This window comes from Ambystoma mexicanum, chromosome 4p (assembly GCF_040938575.1).
Source record: "Ambystoma mexicanum isolate Mex_15411 chromosome 4p, UKY_AmexF1_1, whole genome shotgun sequence".
Classification (NCBI taxonomy): domain Eukaryota; kingdom Metazoa; phylum Chordata; class Amphibia; order Caudata; family Ambystomatidae; genus Ambystoma; species Ambystoma mexicanum.
Window position 1 is genome coordinate 1,044,308,183 of NC_090927.1, and position 20,124 is coordinate 1,044,328,306.

At 44.3% G+C, this 20,124-nt stretch overlaps 1 protein-coding gene across 1 annotated transcript in view; it reads left to right on the plus strand.

Annotated features, from left to right (window-relative positions):
• Positions 1–20,124, plus strand: part of MAN1A1 (mannosidase alpha class 1A member 1) — a 538,906-nt gene that overhangs the window by 137,383 nt on the left and 381,399 nt on the right. The window contains exon 3 of the mRNA XM_069606607.1: positions 9,268–9,383. Coding sequence (XP_069462708.1) covers positions 9,268–9,383 — 116 coding nt within the window. The remainder of the gene's footprint in view (positions 1–9,267; positions 9,384–20,124) is intronic.

The following is a 20,124-nucleotide window of genomic DNA, read 5'->3' on the forward strand; positions in this document are numbered from 1 at the left end:
TCCTCACAGATCTTGAACAGTTTAGCTGTGTTAGTGGCCCCAGAGATGCAGGCTTGGATATAGGCCTATTTCGAGCGGATGGAGAGGCTGTATTGCCTTTTGGAGCAGGCGGCAGGCCAGTCTGTCACAGAATGTGCTCGAAGCCTGCCACTTGCGCTCAGCAGCTCTGCACTTGCGTTTCAGAGAGGCTAGGTCAGAATCTTACAAGGTGTTGCGCCTTGGAGGCAGGCTTCATGCGGATCCTCATGACTGGGGCAAGAATGTCCAGAGTGTTGGAGATGGAGAGGTGAAGGTTAGGAACGGCTGTGTCAGTGTGAGGCAGTGGCCAGAGTGAAAGGGGGATGAAGGTGGCGGAAAAAGCAGCAACTGACACTCGCTTAATCAGTGGAATGACTGGGAAGGAGACTGGCAGTGCAGGCAGAGGCTTAGCCGAGGGACATATAAGGAAAGGCTTGGTATCGTCAATGAAGGCCAACACAAATGAGACAGTTCAATGGTGTTTATTGAATTTTAAAGTTTTGGTTAAACGCCTACCTAAATCTAAGGATGGGAGCAAGCTACAACCATCAAATAAGTCATAGTCGAGTCTGTCAAAATAAAAGGGCCTATGCTAATGAACCTATTGCCAATCCTTACTTCTAAATACAAAATGGTGTGGGATAGTAGTGTATGCAAAAAAGGAAACCTGTTCAAGAAACAATATCTCAGAACTGTTGAGCAGTTGGCCTCCTTTCCCCATACTTTCAGCATGTGACCAGGTAGTACGCTCGATCCTCTCGCACACTCTGGCTTCCTCGGCACGAGGACACAGTTCAATGGTTCAGCTGCTCTCAAACCACTCTGGCAAAGTCTTTAAGAAACAAAAAGGATTCTAAAAAAAAACATCTCTTGTCAAAAAACGGCTTCCTCCGCTTTGAAACATAAGTTCACTTTACTTGTCAAAACACACAGTATGACCTTCTTTCCCAGTGACTGCTGGTACTTGTAATTCCTTTTGTTACTCGTTTACAATATATTTTATTTATATCACGCCCATACACAAGTGTTTCAGGGCGCGACGAGGCAAGGGACGGGTACAAGAGGACAAAGCAACGATCTTACTAGGCCCACTGACATTGAGAACACGCAGAGGAGGGGAAAGGGAAAGTGCGAGTGGCAGGGGAGGAGTGGAAAGTGCAAAACGCAGGATCAGAACAACAATCGGTAGTGAGGCCATTGGGTGGCAAGTGCATGACTTAAGCGCAGACAGCGGGAGTCTAAGTGCAGGTGAGGGGACTGTAGGGTTGCAGATATAGACCCAAGCACAACGGTTGCCGGAGGCAGTGTGGGTAAGTCGCAGGGTGGACAAGGGATCTGGGACCCAAATCGGAGCGTAGCCAGATGCTAATGCAGAAACAGACCGCGATCAGCAGGAGAGAGGAAGCGAGAAGGCAGAAGCAAAGAGGAACGTCTTGAGGTGCATCTGGAACCGGAGATGGTTCTCCAAGTTTCAGAGAGGCAGGGAGGCTGCTGTCCCAGAGGGAGGCCCTAGCCGGAGAAAGAGATCTACCACCAACTCTATGCTTGGAGAAGCAACTGACCCTGAGTGAGTTGGAGGAGCGAGGAGCTAGAGTAGGAAGGTATTTACAAAGAGAAAGTTGGAGGTGTTGAGGACCCAGGCCAGAGAAGGCCTTGTGGACAATGCAGCGGGTCTTGAATTTAATCCGCACAGCCACTGGGAGCTAATGCAGAGATTTCAGTGCTGGAGAGATATGATCCCTTGTCTTGAGGCCAAGGACAAGTCTTGCAGTCCTGTCCTGGATGAGTTGCAGAGGGTGGAGTATAGAAGCGGCTAGATTTAGAAAGCCTGTTGCAGTAGTCCAGCCTTACAGTTCAATATCTCAGTATCGTTCTGTGCCCAAGTCTCTTTGCCATTCAAAGTCTCTTAGTGCGGAGGGTCTGATGTAGCAAACAAAACACAAAAGTTCCTTTCCTTTGTCAAGATTCTCACAATCATAAGTTTGCGATTTGGTTTCCCTCCTTCAGACTCAGACCATGAATCCCCTTCTTCCGCGCTCCGATCCCTTTTGACAACAGAATCAAAGACTTTGAGCGCAGGATTTTGCTTGACCTATCGCAGGACCACTTCGATTTACAACTCTTTAACTTTTCTTGCAGAGACCTTAGATTGGGCACACACGCGGCACCGGACCACTCTGTCTCACATCTCTCAGAATGCGCATTCAAGGTTTTGCTCGCCAGTTACAAGCACTTTTAGGATTTACAAAGTTCTTTACACAACAGGTTATCCCGCCTTAGCTTCACTCAAGTCACAGGGTCACCATTTTTTTGCCCTCAGTGATGAGGTGTTAGCGGGTCTTTAATGGTGATTCACTTGAGATCAGGGTCCCAGCAACTGTCGCTCAACTTCCTGGGTTTCTGAGACTCACACAGGGAGCAATCACTGATTTCAATTCTAACAAAGTGTAGCTGGAGGTTTGGTTCCCTGGGGCACAACTCCCATACCACACTGTAGCCCCCTTTCTACTTGCAGGCCTCCGTGTCTTGGCAGTCGGTCCCCCCCTTCTGGCTTCCCAAGGTTATCTCAGCTGGTGACTTCTCGTTCTGCTCTTCACGGTTCCTTCAGCATCCCCTGCTCACTCAAAATGCTGTTTCTGGCTACTGCTTTTATACTCCATGCTAAACTTAATTGGAGTCGGGTGGGAGTAGTTGTCCCTCCCTGTCTGACCTCATTATCTGGCCAACATTCAGACTGGCCATAGGAATCCATAGCCCAATGATTCCTATGGGTAATCCTCGTGACTCCTATCTGCCTCCTCTTCGTCTCAGTAGTTGGACCTCTAAAACAGAAGTAGGGATTGTGGGAGTTGTAGGTTCTTCCGGAGATCATGGATAACCCATGTAGGTTTTTGTCAGAATGAAGGGGGTAAATGTATTGTGGTTGGTGAATGGATTTTCTATTGGGTTCTTGTGATTTTATAGATGGTTTTAATTTCACTGGCTGTTTTCTCCTTTTATTTACAGAAACGTACTGGGGTATGATGGGACTCTGCTAACAATATCCCAGGACAACTGATGGGATGTTGGGTAGGGGTGTATCAGAACGGGAGGAATACCATGTCTTGCCCAAGGGCATGTCACCCATAGTCCCCAAGGACCCCCTGCCCAGGTAGTTCTCGTTCGTCCGCCCCCAGGTTTGGGATCCAAGAGTGATGGCCCTCACCTGGCCACCTGAACAAAGGGTCCCCGGGAATAGCATGGGAGAAACGCCTTGGGTTTCTCACAGACCCAAGAGATTCAGGTGAGACGACAGGAGAGCATGATCAGACCAGGAGAGAGTTGGTGTGGGAGGGTTGGAGATGGGGATGACTGCTGAGATGAGAGCATCCAAGGTGTATCCGGCTGAGTAAGTTGGACTGGAGGGAAGAATGGTGAGGGAAAGGGTCACAGAGGCTGCAGGAGTCGAGAGGCTGCAGCAAGGGCGTCAAGGTGAATATTGAAGTCTCTGAGGAAGAAGCTTGGAGATGGATGCCAGGAGAGAGGAGGTGAGGTCAGACCACTCTGAGAGGAAGAGGGAGACCAAACCAGGGGTCCTGTATATGGTGGCAAGAGCCAGATGATTGGAGAGACACCAAGTCTGCAGGTGAGGCATTTGAAGGAAGAGTAGGACTGAATGGGTATGATAATGACAGGGACGTCAATATCCTCTGTGACTTCTGCCTGACCCAATCATTTGGATCTCTTGTCCATAGGATTCATAAGTTCATCATGTCACTAAAGACACTTCACAACCTCTTGCGGGTTCTGTAGGTCAAATCTCAGTTCTTTACAATCCTCTCTTCAGGACGAAAAGCTTCTCCTTCTACAATTCCACCAATTTAGACTTGGTTCTGTACACCGTTCTTATTTTATCCACAACATGGCTTACAACTTCTCTGCAGGTTCTGTGTGCCAATGTTTCATCAACTCCATAAGGTTTCCTTTTCTACAGGTAAAACAAGGTTTCTTTACCACAACTAAACCATTTCCCCCTTGGTGCTTGACCGTAATTTTGTTTTGCTTGTAAATATTCAAACCCTCCAGATTTTCTCTCCTCCCAATTCTGTATGTTATACTTCAGGTTTCTTGGACTTTTCAATGTCCTCCGGCCCTTGGTCAGGTTTGCATGGGCCTAGGTATGGCATCTGCTTTTTATTTCTGTAACCCTTGTGGCTTCTACAGAATTGGATGTTAGTCCCTTAGTTTCTCTGGGCTCTCCAAAGCCCTATTCCCTTTCATAAGCAAGTCTTATCTCTGTTTGGGTTTTCCTGGCTCCTGTAATCCATATTCCTGTCCTAATGGCGTTACTACTTAGGGAGCATTTGCATCCCTTATGTTAAAATATGTTTCTCAGGGATCTCTGAAACCCTATGGCCTTCTGATAGGCTTGCGTTCTCTCTCTCTCCTCAGGTTAATAAGGACCCCGTAACTTTGTTGGCTTCCCTAGCCTCGACAGTCTTAGTTTGTCGGGGCTCTCTGATGCCCTCTGATAGGCTTTCTTTCTCTTCTGTTTAGCTTTATCAGACTCCCGTGTCCGCTTCTCCAGCCTTGATTATCAGTGTTCATACCTCCTCAATGGTGGTCTCTCCTCAGGAGTTTGCTTCCCTGCTGTTTCTTATTTCAGTGGCAAACGCGTTTCTTGTGGGGAGCTCGGAGATCTAGGCTCCCTTCTGCAGCCTGGTCTTGGCGTTTGTTAGCTGGCCCACCACAGCTTCCTTGTGGTCGTACCACCAGATGAGACTGTTGCTTCAGTCTCTTTCCTGACCTTGGCTTCCTGGGCGGGCAGGGTGCTGCATTTCCAGTGTCTGGCTAGCGATTTGCCCCTTCTCCCTGCATCCGCTGGCTCTGTGGTCTAGGCTGGCTACGCCCCTCCAGGACATCTTGTCACAGGCTCGCCTCTGCGTATGATTCTTTTTTAGATTCAAAGTTCCTCTTGCTTTTATGTACGTCATTCTAAACAAAAGGGGGGTGTCTGTCTTCTTTGACTGTGTAGTTCAGGCGAGATCCAGCATCACTTGAAAACAAAGAGATTGAGGAAATGTCACTACTTTGTGTATTCAAAACAGAAGGAAGTCTATTATTCTAATGCAGGCAGATACTGTTCTCTGGACTGGAAGTTCCTTATCATAATGGGAGCGCTTGTCCTCAAGAGGGGAGGGGGATCCCTTTCAGTGAGGTCCCACTTGCCCAGACTGTAGGGAGGTTCTTGCTTAGTGGCCTCACCTCCCTAGCCTCAAAGGGGTGACTCCCCTCTGGGGAAAAGGGATGAAAACACCAGATTCGTCACACATTCCTATTAGTCACTTCCCTGGGAATGGCTTCATTTTCATCTTCATAGTTGTAGTCCTTGTTTTTCTCTAGATTTAATTGGACTTTGATTTTGAAAGACCCTTCCTTCCATTAACAAAGACGTTTGAGAACTGTATCACTTGCTGCAAGCCATTCACTGCATCTGACTTATTGTGCCTGCCTGATGGGTCTTAAAAGCCTATATACCCAGTGAGTTCCTGCATGTTCTAGGTGGATTAGGCACTGAGGTTGCACAGTTCAAACTCAAATCATGTCCAATTTGGTGAACGGTTTCAAGCTGTTGGACACATGCTAAGTGGGGTGCTTCGCCTGTGGCTTCAGTAACGCACTGCCTGTTCTGACATTTATTAGGTCACAAAGGTAGAACAGAGTGGTGTCCATTCTTTTGTGCCGAAACAAACAGTATGTGTCCTTCAGGTTCTTCTGGGAACCTAATCCCCCAAAACCTTTATATCCCACTTGAGAAAGAGCAAGCATTTCATGTGTGGAGTCAACCTTCTCGTAGGGTCTGGCTACCTAATAATAATCTGTACCAGTCTATCCTAAATCCATCAAACAGGTTTAAAAATGGGACTAGTTGCAAGCAACTAGCCAGGGTTAAATCACTCAGACTCTGTCATGGATTCCAGCTCTCCCCACACACAGCAGTGTCTTACTAACCAACACTCGCAAATGCTTTTTGGCCAGTACACATTTTGAGGCTTGTTCCAAAGGAGCCAAAGAGAGCAAGAAAACTGAGCTGGCTGAATCCGGGAGCAACTCTGTAAGGAAGACTTTATCATCTACAGTTTGTATTTCTGTTTCTTCCAGCTCATCATAAACACAAAGTATACAAGGCTCCATAGTGAAGAGAGTGCAAATGGCCCCACTGAATCTAAATTCAAATGAGGCTACATTCGTACTCTTGATACCAGCCCCACACTCTATACCAGAGCAGCCGGCCTTGTAAGAATTGATGCTTCAAATTACTTTGGTGTGCCACTGGTCTGTTTTAGAGTACTCTGGTGCAGGATTCAGGTTCTCCTGTTCCGAGATGCCTGATTTTGTTCAAATCGACTTTTATTGCTCCTACTAATTGGTTCCTGGAGTACTTTATGGTGATCTGGGACTTTCAGAGCAAGGCTTTCATAAGGCTCCAGTATGGAAGCAAACAGTTGCTCTTCAGCCACTGGTTCCTACAGACCCCCCCCCCCCCTCTTCGGGCTTCTCTTGATGAAGTTATTTTATCTGTAGCTTGGATTCCTCTGGCATCATGTTGTGTTCTAGTTGCAATTACCAGTCTGCAGTCAGTAAATTTGAGGTGGGGCAGGTGGTTTATTCTCCCTCCAAACCCCTATCCTAAAGAGACCCACTTTTTGGCTCCCTAAACTGTTCCTGCCCACCCGCTGTTAAGCAACCTCTGCCCCAATGGGACTTTGTTGTCCTTTCTGCTCTTATCGACAAGCCATTTGAACCCAGGGTCTTGGCACCTGTGAGCATGGTACCTTGGAGTACCTTCTTGGTGGCCCGAGCATCAGCCAGAGGAGTTGGAGCACTGTAGGTCCTTAGTTGTAAGGAACCTTTTTATCCGTAATTGTGCACACTTGGCTGTTGTTGCTAAGGTGGCAATGACGTTTTTTAAATATAGACAAGCCTACCAGTGTCTTCTCTTGAACCTTTGGGAGAGTCAAAGTGCTCTGCATACCCACCACAGTTCCTGGACCTTGATGCAAACTATGTCAACGTTCAGACAGATTAGATCGAGGGACAGACTTTGTCACTTTATGACGGCACTTCTCCAGGTTCTCAGGTCAACAAGGCTTCCATCACTCAGTGGCTCATCTCATGCATCCTGGAATATTCTAAGATATAACATCAGCCAGCCCCAAGGGTCTTCATGTTCACTTTATATGGACAGAAGTGCCACTGGAGGACCTCTGTGGGGCTGCCCCATGTGCCACGCGACACACATTCTGCAGACTTGACTTTTTGGATACACGATCTTAAGCCGATGCCAGGTTTGAGTACTTTCAAATCCGCAAATTGAAAGCAATGTGTTACAGCTAAAAATTAAAAAGTAAAGCAAACATCAAAGTCCCCTTGATGCAGTTTTATGTCCTCCTGAGTAGTACTCAAACAACTAACGGATGGGGAGATCATTATTGAAATATGCATACCCATTAGGATTCTTGACCAGATTCCCTTTGTCAAACTGTTTTCTATAGACAACATTTAAATGATGGAGCTCATCGGGTCCTGGGACTCGTATTTATGCTTACTAATCTGAGTACAGTGTGCTAATCCTGGAATTGGCCAGCGTAATTGATCTGCATTTTACTTATATTACCATGTAACTGTTTGGATCCCTCCAATCTAAGCAGTACATGTCTTGGGCAGGAAGTCTGCCATAGGGTTATAGGTAATTAGATGCAACCCTGCAACGAAAGGCCAAACTCAATCTTAGGACCGTGTCCTAACCTATAGAGGTGGGGCCTGCTTGCACTTCACCCCTCCACCATAAGGGCGATTGCAATACTTTGAGTGTAGCATACATCACAGGATGTCCTGTGATGTATGCAGTAGCATGCCAATTTTATGTTTGCATATTTAGGGCTTTTCTGTGACGGAATGAAGGAACTGGTAGGACATGGCAATGATTCCTGCCTGCTAAGGGCATTTATGAAAGGTCTGGTTGGCTCATAATATGTACATGTTATCAAAGCTGCAGGTAGATTGGTGATGTGCTCAGGTTTCAATGCTTTCTAGCTGGCAATCTTCCCTAAATGTGCGATATTCAGATTTGCTTTATTCTTCTGAGTTTCACCTAAGGAAGGAATTGGTGGGGGCAGGGCGGGGACTAGGGACATAATGATGAGCCCAAGATCCACAGTATAGTGTCTGTTAATCACTTCCTTGAACACAAACTTGCTCTATTCAGTTTGTCTTTGCTTTTGAACAAATATAAGAAACTGCAGAGAACAAGTGCGGCTTTGGGGGGAGCTGTGTGGCGAGGGTCTCTTTTCTTTCCTTTCTACAAGGAAATGTCTGCTTTAGAAAAGTCTTGCTTACTCCTCTACTGGTAGGTATTTCTGAATTGAGGAGGAAAAGGGGGTGTAGGATTTAGGGTACAAGAGTCACTATAATGAAGAATAACTGGCACAGTCGTCTATCTGGAAGCTACTTTCCTGATGATCCAAAATAGACTTCGGTTATTGACCAGGTTCAGATTTGCAGATTTTCAAAAATTCCTTTTTTCCTTTTATACATGACCACATTGTTACTTTGTTACACATTGGTTTACTTCTTTTGACTCATGAGTTTACCATATTTCACCCTCACCACACTCAACCCCTTCTGCAGGACAACAGTGCTGTTTAATTTTAATGATTTTTTACCTATTGATTTCAAAGGTGGCATAAAATATTGTTGGAAATTGCTTAGAACATTTCCAATGATCCCAGGGTCTCTCAGCAAAGATCGGAACTCAATGAATGTTTTTGTAGCTGTTTCTAGTGAGAAGCTATGCTTGCTGAAGCCATGTCTTGTTCGCTCTCATGACCGTTCTTGTTCTTAAATTCTACAGTTGATTCATGTTTTTTTTTAATGTAATATCGCAAGCATATTGACCATGTGTTAATGCTCTGTTGGTCTGTAAAACCAGCCTCACTAACTTGGGCTCCCCTGCCTTTGAAAATCTGCTTTCCAAGAGGAGCTCAACATAATACCTCAACTTTTTTATAAAAATGTATTGAGCCTTAGTCTGATCTACTGCACTTTTTCACTTTTCCTGGCCACGAGCCCTTGCTTTGCCTTTGTGGCTCTGAACAGTCTCCTGAAACCATGTTGGTCTTTGGGTGTGCTATGCTACTGTTTTGAACTTGTACGACTTCACCTAAAAAGGTTCTTCTGCTTGACCTTCCCTTTTAATTATAATTTCAGGCAATATTCAAGGTGCCACGATTGTAGATTCCCTTGATACACTATTCATCATGAACATGAAGGAGGAGTTTAAAGATGCCAAGGAATGGGTGGAAAAACACCTAGATTTCAATGTGGTAAGTGTTATGATCTGACGGGAGTTTGCATTGGATTATGAAAATGAAACGTGGGAAAGAAATATTCCCAGTTTAACTGGTGCCAAAAATTGCTAATTGTATGAAAGGCAGAATATGTAATATCACAAACATTACCATGAGAGCATTGGATGATGGTGCTCAACCCAAATTGTACATTTGAGGTAGGCCCCCTGTAGGAACTCTTCTTTTTTTATTTTTTATTTTTTTTAGAATGAGCAATCTTGCCTACAAGGTTTGCTTTCCTTTAGTGCTCTCCATTCGCAAATCCATGGACCATTTAAAGAGTACATTTGCTCCCACATTCTTAGGCAAATAGCACATTTGATGTATTTTTTGCCAGACCAGTCTGTCTAAGGAATGTCCTTGGAGCTCTACTACACCTTGCTTTTTTATTTTCGTTGAGCTCTCTGCACCTTTTTAGGTCTAGTTACTCCATTTGTGTAGTCTTTTTTTTTTTTGTTAGAACTAACCATCCAACACGTTAAAACTGTTGCATCCTTCACAGCTTACTCTCTTAAACTCATTAACCTCAGCAAAAAAAGTCTGTCCCAAACAACTGCCTCACACTGTCAAGGGCCATCATCGGCAGTAAACTGGATTAGTGTAATGCCATCCTTCAGGAATCTCTACCAAAAACCTAACCAAATTACAACTGATCCAAAACTACGCCCTTTGGGCAGTTTGGGGCATAAAGCGATCTGGCCATTTTGAACGTATTCCTCATCTTTCATAACTCCATTATCCACCTGATGCAGTCGACTCAATGTCCCTCGTGGGCCATCTTGAGGATGATGTCATCGAAGGCATATAGAGCACGCGCTGCACCCGTTGGCTTCAGGTCTGTTTTTTCCCTGTCATTCTCAAGGAGAACTACCCGCATAAAAGCGGAGTGGACCATACTAGACTCTGAAGGAGTACAAGGGGGCAATAACATGAGAAATTCAACTGAGCGGTAGGCAGGGTGGGGCATTGAGTCGAAAAAAACCTTACCAGGGGTTAAGTAACTTGTTCATCTCTCTAGTGAGATGTGAAGCTCGCTGACTAATAATTAAAGCCTGTATTGAGTTTAAAATCCTCTCAATTACTTGTTGATGCATTCACAACACTGCACCTACCTACCTACCTCACCTAAACCACGCTGCTTACGATCCTCCACTTCCACCTTCCTAATGACACCAAGCTTCACTGTCGTAGCTTCTACTCTCTGAATCCTCTCCTGCCATGTATCCAAGAAGAGCCTTCCCATCTAAACCTCTGACAAAAAGCTGAAAACTGTACTCTTTAACAAATATGCCTAACTGTTGTCCTATCACTCATACTGTTTTGACTGTACTGTAATCTTAACTAGTGCAGTGACAGTGCTGTGATATTTCTGGGTTTTGGCGCCATCAACAAGTGAAATTAAAATGTCTTCTGCTTAAGTGGCCACGCTAGATTTCTTGTTTTGGGTGCTTGGCTTCAAACTGTGCATCATGTGACATGTACTGACCTCTCTAAAGAGTTTTATTTTCCTGCAGGAGCCAACAAAGTAAAGTGTGGTATTTTCCTATGAAAACCGCTTCAGAATTCTTGGCTGCTAAAGCCTTCCTATGCTTGCTTACAGATACTGGACAAGCCTATGTAATCTTTTCTCTACCTTTCTGCTCTATTTACTAATTGGACCAGCGGAGGGGTCTGCTGTATGGTGATTTAATTCTGTGTATTATGGTTCAAACTGCGTACTTGTCCTGTGTTAAAGCAAATGGCAGGAGACTTCAATTTAATTTGGGAGTCTTGGCCATTCTGCCATCTTGTTGATTTTTAAAGCACGTTGTAGCCACTTTGTCTTGCTCTCCTGCGCTTAGTTTCCACCCCCTATTATTGAGAATCAAATTTCTATCAAGATTTATATGAATCCTACTGATAATCATTTGGAATTACATTTCATGTTGTGATTGAGGAACCTCAGTAACTTAATCTTCAGTCCTGAAGTTATCTGTTATCCTCTTAGAATGAGCACGTCCAAGCTGCACTCCCTCCCCTGCATGGAAAAAATGCATTCATACATTGATCCATGTATGAATGCCTGACTGTCCATGTTTTTAAGTATTGTGCACGGATCAATGGTGCTTTGCAACCTGGTAAACTTGATTGCCAATTGTCTGCTCTTTAGGCACCAGAAGTGATGGGTCCACCAGGGTTTCTTTGGTATTAATGCATCCAACAGGTTGTAAACATTTCAATTTGCAAGCTAAAAGTCAGTCATTTGTGCCCTCAGTGCTTCACGTCCACACAATTTCTTATTCACCGAGAGTTAATTCCATCCTCATAAAAAGGCTCCATAAACTGTTGCCGCGGGCACTAGACTGGCTTATCTCCTTCCTAACTGACAGTTCCTCCAAAACCATCCTGGGCTCTTTCTCCGGTCCTTCTTCCTCCGCTACCTGTGGCGTCCCCCAGGGCTCCATTCTTTCACCCTGGCTCTTTAACATATACCTTCCCCTGCTGGTACGACTCCTTTCCTCCTTTTCCCCCAACTTCCAGTGCTACGCTGACGATGTACAACTTTTCTTCAAACTTCCTTCAGACACCCTTGCACCCTCCTTCATCCCTGACTGCCTCTCTGCCATCCAGGCCTGGTGCACTGCCAATGACTGTTGCCTCAATGCCAGCAAAACCGAGATTCTCCCTATTGGGTCCCCTGCACCCTACTTCTTCCCTGCACTCTGGCCTTCCTCCATGGGGCCCCCCACACCCTTCCACTGTTGCTAGGAATCTTGGAGTCATCTTTGACTCCTCCCTTTCCTTCATCCCTCATATTCAGGACATTGTCAAGAATTCATACTTTCAACCTTTCCCTCTCAAAGGGTCTCTATCCTTCCTTGCCTTCCCCGAGAGACTCAGTTACCCATGCTCTGGTTCCCTCCAGGCTAGACTGCTGAAATAGCATCCTCCTTAATCTTCCTACCTCCACCCCTCCAGCTAACCCAGAATAGGGCAGCAAGACTTAACCTTGGCCTCAAGCCCAGGGACTGCATCTCTCCTGCCCAACAAAGCCTTCACTGGCTCCCTGTCTCAGCTCAGATTCAATTCAAATTACTCTATCGTACACAAGGCGATCTGGGGCCAGGGACCACTCTATCGTCAACTCTTTGTGACCAAATACACTCCAGCTAGACTCCTCCGTTTCTCTGGCACAAACTCCCTGCGGGAAAAGCACTTGCTAAACCGAGAGCTGGTGGGCCAATCACTTTCCTCAGCTGGCTCCCTCCTGTGGAACTGCCTCACTCTCCCTCTGCGTCTTGAGCAAGACCTCCTTATGTTCCGAAAAAACCTCAAGACCTTTCTCTACCTCTTCCTCCTTTTCTTCCCTGCTAATCTCACAGCAGCGTGACTGATGTGCAGGGCCCTTATGTGTCCTCGGGGCCTTGACCTCCCACATGTCTTATCCCAGCCGCTGTCTTCTGCTGCACTTACTTGGCGCACCCTACCCATGGGTGGTTAAACTTACGTTATGCACTTGCATTCTTCTCCACCTAGCACTTACCTGAGCACTTCTCCATGAGCTTCTTAGCCCTTTATCCCTCACCCCTCCTCCATTTGCACGTTCTGAACACTCACAAGGGCATAGTAATTGTGTCTCCCCTTCCCTTTATTCTGATTATTTGTTGTACTGTTAATGCAATTATTCTTGCTGTATTCCCTTCCCGTCCCCACCGTGTTTGCCATGTGGACGCTTTGAAACAGTTTTGCTAATTGTATAAGCGCCTAATAAGTGAACAATAAATAAGTAAATGATCGATACCAATGGTCGGTGGTGAATGCACACTTGAATGCCTGTGTGCACAATCCATAAGGACCACTTCGCCCCTTCTTTTTCCTGTGATCTGACTGAAACCGGAAGCCGTGATTTATTATGGGGTTTTTGGCTTCACTTGGCAGTGCCGAACAGGAACGTTGTGGCTGCTGCTTTGCAGTTTGGTGTGCATTCCCCTGGCCTTGGTGATGAGAAAATCCGTTTTGGAGTCTTACCTTTTGATGATGGTATATCTCGTTAGGGGTCGTTCTGTTTCCATTGTTACAGTTGTAAAGCTTTACAGCAATTTCAGAATGTACTCGCCAGTGCTTCCTTTGCCCGTTTTCACTTTGCTTACCAAGTCCCCATTGTTATTTCTCGTACCCCAATATGCTACCATAACCGATTTTGTGAACCCTTTCTCCCCAAACAGATATTGCTGCATTGCCACTGAAAATGATGCAATGGCATGCATGGGTTGCAGCTTTGTTTTTCATTAGGGTGGCGGGGGGCAGGGGTTTGGGAGTTTGGGGCAAGGGGTGGCGGGGAGACTGATGGCTTTCTACAACCGTGGGAGTGGAGTGAATGTTATTCCCCAAGCAGGGAAACGTTTAACCTGCTGCAAGGGTGCATTCGTTTCTTAAAAGCGCACCCATTCCCATACATTCAATCACTGGCTTTCTTTTCGTTTTCAAGTTGTATTTGCTGTAGTGTTATAGTTTGCAGAGTTGGACTTGCTAGGCGATCTTGCCATCAGTGTAAAGTGATTTGTCTAGTCTGGTTTCCATGCACTCATTTTGGTAAGGAGTCTCTCCTGAAAAATCAAACTTCTTTTTTTATACCCGTTCACTCTTCCCACAACTGTCACTAAACAGTTCAGACCGATCTTGACGACGGCAGCACACCTCTATAGCTTCGCCCAAGTTCACTTCCGCTCCTTAAAAGACCTACTGCATGCCTGGTGACTGAAGCATCCACATTTGGTTCCCCCTCATATATACACTGCTCTTGCACCACTTGCTGCCCTCCAGCCTTGTATACAATTCCAATCGTCGTGTAGAATTGTCAAGGCCCTCCATACTGGCTAGCCCAAGTTCCCAAGTGAACCAGATCAGCTGCTCGGGTCCTAGAAACCCAGAACACCTACAAACACGAAGGCATTCTGTGGATGGATATTTCCATGCATGCTGGAACCCTTTGCACGGAAGGGCAACCCACAAGCGGTGTGGCCAACCAAATCACCTAACACTTTGTTTGGCCATTACTCCTCAACTTTACCCATCCCTTCTCCCAGAGCTGTTCCTACTCCTTAGAATAACCCCCTCCCACCCATTTTGATCTATGCTCTCTGTAGCCGTTAATGTGCTTCTGTAACAGGACACGTATACAACCCTAGCTGTGCCTATCTAAAGGCCTCCCTTAATCTTAAACGCCACACCACAAAACGCCGCGACTGCACTGTATGAATACCCTAATAAACTAAACCGAAGTTAAAACTGGTTGTTTCATGCCCGGTATGTTTTTTTAATTTTTTGGCAATCTTGAATTGCTTGGATGGTTTTAACTTTGCTTGCACATTGTGCTTAAAAGAGCATGGGTCCTATTGACACTTCCCATTTAAAAAAAAAAACATTTTTTTTTAAAAAAATTGCCATCTTTTAATTTGCATGATAATTTGGATAAGGTTGGGAATGTCATTGGTTAACAGCCTGGCTCTCAACCCTTCCTAGACACAACTTCATATAGGGTTATCTTTTATCTATTAATGGCATGCTTTTTGTAATAGCCAGAAATGAGCTTTGATCCAAGTTGATTAGACTGCGTAGTTGTACACCTTTTGGTTGATGCATATTGGTAGAGTGGCACAATGATGCAATTTAGTCAGGATTACAGATGCTGCTTGCCATTCCCAGAAGGTACCGCTTGAGGCGGGGCACCTAGGTTTGACAAATGTAAAGTTTTGGGTTGCAATATTTGGACAGAATCTTTTGCCACATCCCAGCTTCCCGATTGCCTCATTTCTTACCAAAACCATGCAGCCTATCCTCCAAGATTTGTCAAATTCTGTGGCTTACTGTCCCTTGAGTTTGGTTTATACAATCTTGGGACATGCCTGAAGGATGGGATACTTGGTCTTCTTTATTCTGGCCTGTGAAAACGTTATTTATTGCTACCTACACTTCTACTCTCCATTACGGCAAATCCACCTTGCCATTCTTAAGGTTGGCCTCCTTTAATATGAGCTTTTCAGGGGCCAACATTGGACCCAACAGGTTCAGAGTTTTTAACCCCTCTTGGCTAATGTCATAAGCTAGTCATTGCATTTTTATTTTTCAGCAATGGGTTTTATCTTGCTTGCAGGGGCAAATGTTATGTCTGCAAATGTTATCTTTCTCGGCACACCCACGATCAAAACTAGTAAATCAAAGCCCTAGAGTAATAATGTTTGTAAGTCTTGTGATATTCTTAGATTTGATCGGTTACGTTTCAACGTTTTGATTTGTATAGTTGCAGCGAACTTGGACGCAAAACATGGGGTGTTGGTGCACTGATTTTATTGACACTTTGACTTATGCAACATCTGGTATTCTTAATTTTATTTATGCGGTCAGTCCTTAACTCGATGCAAACATCTTAGGCGCATAGCTAGGATTCTTTTTTTAATCCTCCTGACTATTGGAATCCTCACCCTGCTCTGGACTTAATAATTTCTAATCGAAAGGACTAAAGCAAGAAACGAGGCACCTTGCAGATCACGTCTCACCAGTCGCTCTACTTTTAAACTCTATATTTTTTATTAGTATTAATGCCTTATTGTTTATTGGGCTTGGAAATGTATTTAAGTATTTTGGCATTTTATGTAGTGCCTTTACTTCATTAGCTACACATGAATATAGTTTGTACTTTGTTTTTTCTTCTTGTGTTATAATCAAGTCACGTGTCCATACTCTGTCATCAGGTTCTTACAGCCCTTGACCCATTGCTCTATTATCCAGTCAGGTGGATTATTGGGCATGCGTTTCAGAATAGTGAATTGAATTGCAAAGTCATGTAATAGGGTCTTGCGGTAGAGTGCTAATGTGTTCCACTCACCTTTTTGCATACAGTTATCGTAGCCCTGGCTCGTGCCTTATCAATTACACTGGAACGCACTGTGGTAAATGGAGAATTTTCTTCCAAAAATACCCTCGATTGATGCCCAGCTCTTCCATAACAGGCACAATGCGGTCTCAGCAACATATGTTAATATGGGACTCGATTTCTGTTTCTAGAAACACAAGATCGGCACTAAGGAAAGTTTGCCGTTTCTTTGTTGGATTAATTGGCCTTTTGTTGTTAGAACTCGCATCTTGGATTTTTGTGCCGTAAGCTGGTTGACATCAGTCTTACTTGAATTAATTTCGATGCTCAAGTATTTCGCTTTAGGTGCTTGCAGTGGGAGTTCTTGTGCTAGGTACCAGATAAACTTGGTTTTCGGTCTTCTTCCCTCTAAGGTTTTGGGTACTAAGATTGTTGTCTTGGACGTGTGGATTCTCAGGCCATTTTGACCTGTGTAGGTGTTCAAGAGATGTAGTTTTCGTTTAGCCTGATTTTAGTCTGATCTAATAAGATCAAATCATCTGCATATAGTCGAACATTTGCTTGCCCATTTACCTTGGGTGCAAAGGATGTTTTATCATGGACTGTTAAATCCATGTCTCATATAAAAAGCTTGAAGAGCTCCGAGGTCAAGGGACAGCCTTTTTTAAGGCCTTTTGTGGTTTTTATATCTTTTAGTCAGTAGGCCTGCAGCATTTAGTTTTATCTGAACTGTGGTGCCTGTGTATATTGCACTAATGGGTTCCAGAATATTCTTCGGCACTTCCAATAGGCCAATTTTGACCAGATTAGCTTTCAGTTTATGCTGTCAAAAGCCTGGGCGAAGTCTACCAGAGCGATGTATGTCTTTTGACCTTTTTATAAGGTTCTTGTTTTAAGCATATTCAGTAGGAGTAGATTTAATGAACACCCCATACCCTTTACGGAGCCATATTACCTTTTGTCCAAATGGCCAGATTCTTGGCTCTAGCGTTTTAATCGAAGAAGTAGCAGAGAAGCATACATTTTGCCCAAGACGTCGAGCAAGGTGATCGGGCAGTAGTTTTTTGGATCCGTACGAGCTCCTTTTTTGAAGATGTTATCACAGATCTTTGCCACAACGCTTGAAGACTTCTCATTGCTCCGATTGTGTTGAATAGCTTGAGGCAGAAAGTTGACCATTGCTCTGGGGCATTTTTCAGCATATGGGTTGTGAGGCCATCTGGTCCAGGGGCTCGTGAGGAGCTTGCTTGATGAGAGCTAAGATTTCTGGTTTGGACAATTGTATGTCTCATGCGTGCTTCCTGGCGGTATGTTTTTTTGAAACCCTCTTCTTCAGATATATCTTCGTACAGTGAGACACAGAATGAAATCCACTTGTCCTCGCTTACTCGATTAGTCAAGTGCTTTTTGTACTGCCATATGATCATTTAGCAGTGACCACAAGTTCTTTGAGTCTTTGTATGCAATGGTTTCTAGCATTCGTTCGGCATCATGTTGAGATTGTATGCTTTTGTGCGAGATGAGCCAATTTTTTAATCTTTGGCAACATTTCTTAATGGTTGTGCTTTTGGTCTCACTATTTCCACGGCGCAACATTTTGATGTCATTTCTTAGTTTGCGTGTTTTCTCCTGAATTGCTTTATCATAAACCTGTTTAGGATGAGTGTGGTTTTAAGCCTGCCTTAGTACTTTCTTGAAATGATTGCAGGAGTGGTAAATAGTTAGATCCTACATTTTCCTTATTTGGAGAATGCATGTATTGTTTGCACAATTTGGCCACATCCCAGCACCTCAGGCGCTTTCTATTTGAAGTGAGCTCCATGTTGTGTGAGTATTCCTATTTTAAGTCGCAAGATATCTAACTCCTTGTTAGTTTGAGTAGTTCGTGGTCACTCTATCATCTGAATTACCTCTAGTTTCTCTGTATGGTTTAACAGATTTTTCGTGAGAAAGAAGTAATCAATTGTGGACCTTGACTGACCATTGCTCCAGGTTGGAGATGCTGGAATGTCTCCAATTATGTGACCATTGAGCATGTGTGTGTTTTGATTTCATTGATTTAATGTTTCTGTCCTGGATTTCTTCTCAGCAGTCTGTCTCATTATCGTGCTCTGCAGATTACAAGTGTTTTCATAGGCTATACATTTGGCATTGAAGTTACCACACATTATAATTCTGGGATTGTTTTTTTTGTTGAAACATTCTTCTCATTGCCACAAAACATTATTTTTTTCCAGTCCATTGGATTTCAGTAGATGTTGATTATGATGATCACTTCTTCTTTTCTCTATCCCTGATGTGTGAGGTTGAGAGTCCGTATTTGCATGTTCAGGTTGGGATTGGCTACAGCTAGAATAGAGACTCTCAGATTTTGAATGATTAAAGTTAGTAGGCCGGAAGATGGTCACCCTTTTAGACTTTTGCGGGCAGGGTTTAGAAATGGTTCATAGCCTACCGCTATCAGAGCTTCAGTCAACCAAGTTTCCTGGAGACAGTATGTAGTATTTGTCAAGTTGACATCTGCTAGTGTTCAAGAGCTGACTGTGGCCTCTCATGTTCCAGGAACGAATTATTACTCTTTCTCTCTAGGAGAACCTCATTCCATTCATTTGTGTGGTATTTAGGGCACCGGCTAGCCAATCCCAGTTTGAGCGCTCAGTGGTTGGTTTCCTAATCTTGTTTTGCATAACAATAATTTGGCCTATTGTTCTGACTTTTTGAGCCTGGAAGGTCACTTGCATAAGATTTTTGCTGGTGTCTTCTGTTTCTTCAGGACTTTGTTTTATTCGCTGATGGAGGCGTATTGAAGTTGATGAAGGCGCTTCATCAATGCTTATTTGCCTAAATCTTTTCTGCAGGTTTTGCTCTTCTGGCAGGCTTTGTTTAGCTGATACCGATATATGTGGTTGTTGTTGGAAGTCACTTATGTCGAGGCCCAGTGGCCATTCCTGGTTTGCAGAATTTAATAGCAATTTAATAGCAATTGAGAGATTAATTTCGAGGCAATTTGCATGCATGCTGAATCATGTTTAGATGGTATGGGAAAGTAGACCACTTGGATGTCACGAGTCAATTGATCTACTTTTAACTCTACTCTGCATAACTCCACTGCTGGAACTGGTAGCACCTGAAGCATAAGGTCAGGCCGCTGTTGCTTCAGCCAAGCATATGACTCACAAATAATGTACAAGTTCAGAAACAAATCTATAACCAACACCGAACCTCAGCATATGCCCTGCACAGTGTGATCTTCGATGACTGAAACTACTTAATTCAGTCCTACAGAATTGGATCATCTGCAGGACAATGCAACCAAACCCTACACCAGTCTTCTGGCTGGATGCATTGGATTGCTGGCTCCCCTACCCACACCTGTGAACTCTTAGAATCATGGACAGCCATCTCACACTGCAACCACATGTTCAAGCCATCGTAAGAAATGTTAGCTCTGTACACAAACATTAATCTTGCCATAACTTACTTTTGCTGAGGACCTTTTCCGTTATTGCACACTTAATACAAGATTATCCCAATAGCCTCTACCATCGGGCTCCCGGAATACCTACTGTACAGTCTACAAAGAATTGAAAATGGATTAGCAGCACTTCTCCCTAGACTGAAAAGATATGAACCCATCACACCAGTCTTCTGCACACTCCGTTGGCTCGCGATCAAATTGAGAATATTTAAAAACACTATACATTTCCCACCATGACCTCTGTGGTAAGGGCCCTAAATGTATCTTCAGGCAATTCCCCCATTACCAACCATATAGTACTTCAGTCCAGCAACAAATCTTAAGTAATGGCGTCTAGTTTCAACTGGAAGTGGAATGGAGGAGCTTATAACCTGGCTGTTCTGATT